Source organism: Stegostoma tigrinum, chromosome 47 (assembly GCF_030684315.1).
Source record: "Stegostoma tigrinum isolate sSteTig4 chromosome 47, sSteTig4.hap1, whole genome shotgun sequence".
Lineage (NCBI taxonomy): Eukaryota > Metazoa > Chordata > Chondrichthyes > Orectolobiformes > Stegostomatidae > Stegostoma > Stegostoma tigrinum.
This window is the reverse complement of record NC_081400.1, coordinates 1,498,674-1,506,430: the sequence shown is the minus strand read 5'-3', so window position 1 is coordinate 1,506,430 and position 7,757 is coordinate 1,498,674. Positions and strand designations below refer to the sequence as shown.

The window sequence follows — 7,757 nt, the reverse complement described above, 5'->3', positions numbered from 1 at the left end:
GCTGGAACACCTCGAAGCGAAGTTTGGTCAACATGGCAGTCACAAAGATCGGGTCCGCGTTTGCAAACAGGGGCATGGTCGCAACGAGACTCCGGCAGTTAAAGTTAACAATCTCCTGGGCAGAGAGGGGCAGAGAGGGCGGGGTGGGAGGGGCGGGGGAGAGAGGGAGGGGGAGAGAGGGAGGGGGAGAGAGGGAGGGGGAGAGAGGGAGGAGAGGGGGAGGGGGAGAGAGAGAGAGAGACAGAGAGGGACAGAGAGAGAGGGAGAGGGAGCGGGGGAGAGAGGGGGAGAGGGGAGAGGGGGGGGGAAGAGAGAGAAAGGGGGAGAGAGACAGAGAGAAAGGGAGAGGGGGGGGGAGAGAGGGGGAGAGGGGGAGAGAGAGACAGAGAGGGACAGCCAGGGCGGGGTGGAGGGGGGGGGGAGAGAGAGAGAGAGAGAGACAGAGAGGGGGAGAGGGGGAGAGGCAGAGAGAGGGAGAAAGAGACAGAGAGGGACAGCCAGGGCGGGGTGGAGGGGGGGGGGGAGAGAGAGAGAGACAGGGAGAGAGGGGGAGAGAGAGAGAGAGGGGGGGAGAGAGGGGGAGAGAGGGGGAGAGAGAGACAGAGAGAGAGGGAGAGGGGGAGAGAGAGAGAGACAGAGAGAGAGGGAGAGGGGGAGAGAGAGAGAAAGGGGGAGAGAGGCAGAGAGAGGGGGAGACAGGGGGGGAGAGAGAGACAGAGAGGGGCAGGGAGAGAGGGGGAGAGGGGGAGCGGGGAGAGAGTGGGGGAGGGGGTGGAGAGAGGGGGGAGAGAGAGACAGGGAGAGGGGGAGGGGGGAGAGAGAGACAGGGAGGGGGGGGGAGAGAGAGACAGGGAGGGGGGGAGACACAGAGAGGGGGAGAGAGAGAGGGGGAGAGAGACAGGGATGGGCGGAGACACAGAGAGGGGGAGGGGGAGTGATAGAGACAGATGGAGAGAGTGGGGGGGATGGAAAGAGAGACAGAGAGGGGCAGGGGGAGGGACAGAGAGGGAGACAGAGAGGGACAGACAGAGAGACACAGAGAGAGAGAGAAAGAGAGAGGGACAGATGGAGAGAGAGAGAGAGAGAGACAGAGCGAAGGCGAGAGAGAGAGAGAGAGAGAAAACGGTATTGACTGGTATAGTGCAGACATACCCCATGGTGTTAACTGACATACCCTGCGTGTACTTCCCCTCTCCAACTCACACTCAATGTTCACTGATATAGCACACACCCCATACTGACCCCATGTTTCGGTAGATTGACAATGTGGAAAATTGACCAGGTGTGTCCTATACATAGAAAGCAGGACAAACCTATCAGTCGCCCCTCGATCACCAGTAAAGTGATCACAGGTGCGATCCAGCAGCTCCTGCTCAGTGACGCCCAGTTTGGGCTCCCCCAGAGCCTCTCAGCTCCAGACCTCATTACAGCCTCAGTTCAAACATGGACAAAAGAGCTGAATTCCAGAGGTGAGGTGAGAGTGACAGCCCTTGCTACGAAGGCTGCATTTGACCGAGGGTGGCATCAAGGAGCCTCTGGCAAAACTGGAATCCACGGGTATCAGGGGGCAAACTCTCCGGTGGTTGGAGTCCTACATGAAATGTAGGAAGATGGTCATGGCTGTGGGAGGTCAGTCATCTCAGCTCCAGCATATCTGTACAGGAGTTCCTCCGGGTAGTGTCCTAGGCCCAACCATCTTCAGCTGCTTCTTCAATGACTTTCTCTCCATCGTACGCTCAGAAATGGAGACGGTTCGCAAAGATTACACGATATTCAGCACCATTTGCAGCTCCTCAGATACTGAGGCGGTCCATTTCTAAATGCAACAAGATCTGGACAATATCCAGGCTTGGGCTGACAAGTGGCAAGTAACATTTGTGCCACACTAATGCCAGGCTGTCACCTTCACCAATCAGAGACAATCTAACCACTGCCCCTAGACATTCAATGGTGTTACCATCACTGAATCCCCCACTGTCAACATCCTGGGGGTTACCATTGACCAGAAACTCAACTGCCTAAGGTCTGTCCCATTTAGCACAGTGCCACACAACACAACAGAGGGTATTCACAATGTGAAGGGGGGCACTGTGCTGTGGTCACTCTTACCGATACTATCATGACAGATGGTAAGGATTAGGCCAGGTATGTTTCTCCCCCCTCACCTGCTGCAGACCCAGTCCAGCAGCTGTGTCGTGCAGGACCTGATCAGCTCGATCAGTAGCACTGCTGCTGGGCCATTCCTGGTGGTGGACATTGAAATCCCCCCACCCAGAGTACACTCTGTGCCCTTGCCATCCTCAGCACTACCTCCAAATGTCGTACAACATGGAGGAGAACTGATTCAGCAGCTGAGGGAGGATGGTATGCGGTAATCAGAAGATGTTTCCTTGCTCATGTTTAACCTGAAGCCATGAGACTTCATGGGGTCTGGAGTCAATGTTGAGACTCCCAGAGCAACACCCTCCCGGCTGTATCCCACTGTGCCACCCCCTGTACTAGTTCTTCCAGTGGGACAGGGCATATCCAGGGAATGTGATGCCTGGGGCACTGTCAAGTACAATCCCATGAGTATGAATATGTTGAGCTGTTGTATGACTAGTCTGTTTGAAACAGTTCTTGCAACAACAGAGTGGCCATTTTCAGACGGCAGTTAGAGTCACCACATGACTGTGGGCCTGGAGTCACATGTAAGCTAGATTTGGTAAAGATGGCAGTTTCCTTTTTTAACAGCATTAATGAGGGTGATGGATTTTCACTGGACATCATAAGATTGTAAATTCCCAATTTTTATTGAAATCAGATTCAGCTGTATACAGATTTGAACATGACCTGGCTATCCAGATTTTTAGTTCAGCAACAAAACCTCCTGCAGACACATCTGTTATCCTCAGGGATTATACAAAATAAATGGACTTAAAAATGCCTGCAAAATGAGTGAGTGTGTCTATTAGTGTCTGCATCTGTGTGAGTATGTCTGTGTGTGAGAGTGGGTTTACGTGTGTGTGTGTGTGTGTGAATGTGTGTGTGTGTATGCGCGACTGTGTGTACGTGTGCATGTGAGTGTGCAGGTGTTTGTGCATGTACAAGTGTGTGTGTATATGTGTGAGTGTGTCTGTGTGTGAGTGGGTGTGTGCGAGTGAGTGTGTGTGTGTATGTCTGTGTGAGTGTGTGTTTTTGTCTGTGTCTATGTATATGTCTGTGTGTCTGTGTATGTGTGTTTCTGTCTGTGCCTGTGTGTGTGTGTGTGTGTCCCTGTGTGAGTGTGTGTGTGTCTGTATATGTATGCATGTCTGTGTGAGTGTGTTTCTGTCTGTCTGTGTGTCTGAGTGAGTGTGTGTGTGCAAGTATTTTGTGTGTGTATTGGTGTGTGTCTGCGTGAGTGTGTGTGTGCACGTATCTTGTGTGTGTATTGGTGTGTGTCTGTGTGAGTGTGTGTGTGTGTCTGTGTGAGTGTGTGTATGTGTGTCTGTGGTGAGTGTGTGTGTGTGAGCGTGTGTGTGAGTGTGTGTGTGCATTTGTCTGTGTGAGTGTGTATGTTTTTGAGAGAGTGTGTGTGTGTATCTTTGTCTGTGTGAATGTGTGTGTCTGCGTGAGTGTGTGTGTCTGCGTGAGTGTGTGTGTGTCTGCGTGAGTGTGTGTGTCTCTGTGTGCTTGTATGTATGTGTGTGTGTGCATGTGCATGTGAGGTGTGCGAGTGTTCGTGCGTGTACGAGTGTGTGTGTGTGTCTGTGGGTGATAGTGGGTGAGTGCGAGTGAGTGTGTGTGGGCAAGCAAGTGCGAGTGTGGGTAGGTCTGTGTGAGTGAGTGTGTATGTGTGCGAGCGAGTGTGTGTGCGAGTGTGTATGTGTCTATGTGTGAGTCAATGAATGTGTGTGTATGTGTGTGAGCAAGTGCAAGTGAATGTGTGTGTGAGTGACTGAGTTGTGTGTGTGAGAGATTGGATGTGTGCGAGTGAGTGTGTGTGTGTGCGAGCGAGTGCGAATGAGTGTGTTTGTGTGAATGAGGTGAGTGTGTGTGTGTGTCTGTGTGAGTGTGTGTGTGCACGTGTTTTGTGTGTGTATTGGTGTGTGTCTGTGTGAGTATGTGTCTGTGTAAGTGTGTGTGTCTGCGCGTGCACGCGCACGCGCGCGCGTGTGTGTGAGTGAGTAAGTGTGTGCATATGTCTGTGTGAGTCTGTATGTTTGTGTGAAAGTATGTGTGTGAGTGAGAGTGTGCATATGTCTGTGTGAGTGTGTATGTGTGTGTGAAAGTGTGTGTGTATCTGTGTCTGTGTGTGAGTGAGTGTATATCTGTGTCTATGTGAATGTGTGTGTCTGAGTGTGTGGTGTCTGGGTGAGAGTGTGTGTGTGTCTGCGTGAGTGTGTGTCTGCGTGAGTGTGTGTGTCTCTGTGTGAGTGTGTGTGCATGTGCATGTGTGTGTGTGTGTTAAGTGTATATGTTTGTATGAGTGTGTGTGTGTGGTGTGACTGTGAGTGTGTCTGTTTGCGTTTGTGTGTGTGTGTATATGTGTCTGTGAGTGTTTGTATGTGTCTGTGTGAGTGTATGTGACTGTGTGTGTATGTGAGTGTGTGTCTGTGTCTGTGTTTCTGTCTGTCCTTGTGTGAGTGTGTGTGTGTCTGTGTATGTGTGTATGTCTGCGTGAGTGTGTTTGTGTGTGTGTGCACCTGTTTTGTGTGTGTATTGGTGTGTGTCTGTGTGAGTGTGTGTATGTGTGTCTGTGTGTGTGTGTGTCTGGGTGTGTGTGTGTTTGTGTGCATATGTCAGTGTGAGTATGTTTTTGAGAGAGTGTGTGTGTATCTGTCTCTGTGTGTGAAAGTGAGTGTGTAACTGTGTCTGTGTGAATGTGTGTGTGTGTGTGTGTGACTGTGTTTCTTTTCACACTCTGATTAATGAATTCTCTCTCTGTTGACAAGTGGAGAGGGAGCCTGGAGAAGGGGAGCCTTTTAACATCTAATGACAGTGGGGAAGGGGGGGTCTGTATATTCCCCCCTCTCCCACAGGAGCGTTAATGATTTTCGGGGATCTCCCACCTGGAAGTGTAACAGAATTGGAAAGACCACCCATGGGTGTGGGGCTAACAGTTTTGCTTGCTCACTCACCTCTCTCAGTGGAACGCTCAGCTCCCCCAGGATATTCTCCTCGTCAAACATCTTGCCCTGGTAACGGTGCTCGTAGTATTCATGGATTCGCTGACGCATCTCGGCTGGCAGTTTGTGAAAGGACATGTACTGCTCCACCTGCTTGTACTAAACACAGGCAGCACAATTTATCTCAGATCAGTGCTGAGCTCGTCACACATTCCCCCCACCTCCCCGAGAGGGTGTCACTGACTCAGGGGAGCTACTAACTTCCCCAAATACACAACAAACTTCCACTGTCCACCAAGCTCACCCACCTTCCCTCTCCTCCTCTCTTCATTTCATCTCTCTCTCTCTCTGTTCACTTTCTCTCTCTCTCCGTCTCGGGCCATACTCTCCCACCCTGAATGCATTCCTGTTACTTTCACTTCCACTTCATTATCCCAGTCTCCCCCTGTCGGCTTATTCCTTTCATTAACTGAAACACAAGTGTGACTGTTTGAACCTTTTAACCATTCCCCCTTCCAGATCTTTCTCCCTCTCACTCTCTCTCTGTTCCCTCGTCCAATCTCTCTCCCCCTCTGTCTCAGTCTCTGTTCCCTCCAGCTCCTTCTCCAGTCTCTCTCTCCTCTTTCACTCCTCCACTTCCTCTCTCTGTCTCGATGTGAAGGTGCTGGCGTTGGTCTGGGATGGACAAGGTCACCATCCGAAGAAGGAGCTGAGCTCCAAAATCTTGTGTTTTCAAATAAACCTGTTGGACTACAACCGGGTGTCCAGTGATTTCTGACTGTTCTCTCTGTATCAGTCTCTCAGTAACTCACTCTCTTTTTCCTCCTACATTTGCTCTCTCTCTCTCTCTTTCTCTCTCTCTCTCTCTCTCTCTCTCTCTCTCTGTCACACTCTATTTTCATACTGGTCTCTCTCTCTCTCAGTCACACACTCTGTTTCCATCCCAGTCTCTCTCTCTCTCTCTCAGACACACTCTATTTTCATCCTGGTCTCTCCCTCCCTCTCTCTTTCTCTCTGTCATTCTCTATTTTCATCACAGTCTCTCTCCCTCTCTCTCACTCTCTCTCTCTCTCAGTCACTCTCTATTTACATCTCAGTGTCTCTCGCTCTCTCTCTGTCTCTGTCACTCTCTATTTCCATCCCGGTCTCTCTCTCTCCCTCCCTGTCACACACTATTTTCATCCTGGCCTCTCTTTCTCTCTCTCTCTCTGTCACTCTCTATTTCCATGCCGGTCTCTCTCTCTCAGTAACACTCTCTGTGTTCTTTCTCTGCCACAGTCTCTCTTTAGCCCTCTCCTACACATCCTGTACAGCACAATGTGTGAAGTCTCTCTCTCTGGCGATGTCTGAGGTGTCAGTGTTGATAATTGGGTCATTAGTCCATCATTCCCAGCTTGTTCCTTTCACTGACTGTTCATATTAATTATGCAGCAGTGTCGCTGTCAGGTGGTGGTCTCTGCCAGTGAGGGAGAGGAACACACCCGCTCTGTGTTCCCAGGACGGTCAGCACTGATGGATCAGGCACCATCAGAGGCGCAAAGCTGAGGCAGCTCCAAGGGAGGGGCACTCTGTCGGAGGGTCAGCACTGAGGGAGCGGGCACTGTCGGAGGGTCAGCGCTGAGGGAGCGGGCGCTGTCGGAGGGTCAGCGCTGAGGGAGCGGGCACTGTCGGAGGGTCAGTGCTGAGGGAGCGGGCTCTGTCGGAGGGTCAGCACTGAGGGAGCGGGCACTGTCAGAGGGTCAGCGCTGAGGGAGCGGGCACTGTTGGAGGGTCTGTGCTGAGGGAGTGGGCACTGTTGGAGGGTCGGTGCTGAGGGAGCGGGCACTGTCAGAGGGTCAGCACTGAGGGAGCGGGCACTGTCAGAGGGTCAGCGCTGAGGGAGCGGGCGCTGTCACAGGGTCAGTGCTGAGGGAGTGGGCACTGTCGGAGGGTCAGCGCTGAGGGAGTGGGCGCTGTGGGTGGGTCAGTGCTGAGGGAGTGGGCACTGTCAGAGGGTCAGCGCTGAGGGAGTGGGCGCTGTCGGAGGGTCAGCGCTGAGGGAGTGGGCGCTGTCGGTGGGTCAGTGCTGAGGGAGTGGGCACTGTCAGAGGGTCAGCGCTGAGGGAGTGGGCGCTGTCGGAGGGTCAGCGCTGAGGGAGTGGGCACTGTCGGAGGGTCAGTGCTGAGGGGGGGGCGCCGCACTGTCGGAGGGTCAGCGCTGAGGGAGTGGGCACTGTCGGAGGGTCAGCGCTGAGGGAGTGGGCACTGTTGGAGGGTCAGCACTGAGGGAGTGGGCACTGTCGGAGGGTCAGCGCTGAGGGAATGGGCACTGTCGGAGGGTCAGTGCTGAGGGAGTGGCCACTGTCGGAGGGTCAGCGCTGAGGGAGCGGGCACTGTCGGAGGGTCAGCGCTGAGGGAGTGGGCACTGTCGGAGGGTCAGCGCTGAGGGAGTGGGCACTGTCGGAGGGTCAGCACTGAGGGAGCGGGCACTGTTGGAGGGTCTGTGCTGAGGGAGTGGGCACTGTTGGAGGGTCGGTGCTGAGGGAGCGGGCACTGTCAGAGGGTCAGCACTGAGGGAGCGGGCACTGTCAGAGGGTCAGCGCTGAGGGAGCGGGCGCTGTCACAGGGTCAGTGCTGAGGGAGTGGGCACTGTCGGAGGGTCAGCGCTGAGGGAGTGGGCGCTGTGGG

General features: G+C 53.4%; 1 protein-coding gene across 1 annotated transcript in view; it reads right to left on the bottom strand.

The window, feature by feature from the left end:
* LOC125449746 (potassium/sodium hyperpolarization-activated cyclic nucleotide-gated channel 4-like) overlaps positions 1–7,757 on the bottom strand; it is a 34,908-nt gene that overhangs the window by 13,936 nt on the left and 13,215 nt on the right. The window contains exons 5-6 of the mRNA XM_059642971.1: positions 5,103–5,249; positions 3–115 (exon numbers count right to left, since the gene is read on the bottom strand). Coding sequence (XP_059498954.1) covers positions 3–115; positions 5,103–5,249 — 260 coding nt within the window. The remainder of the gene's footprint in view (positions 1–2; positions 116–5,102; positions 5,250–7,757) is intronic.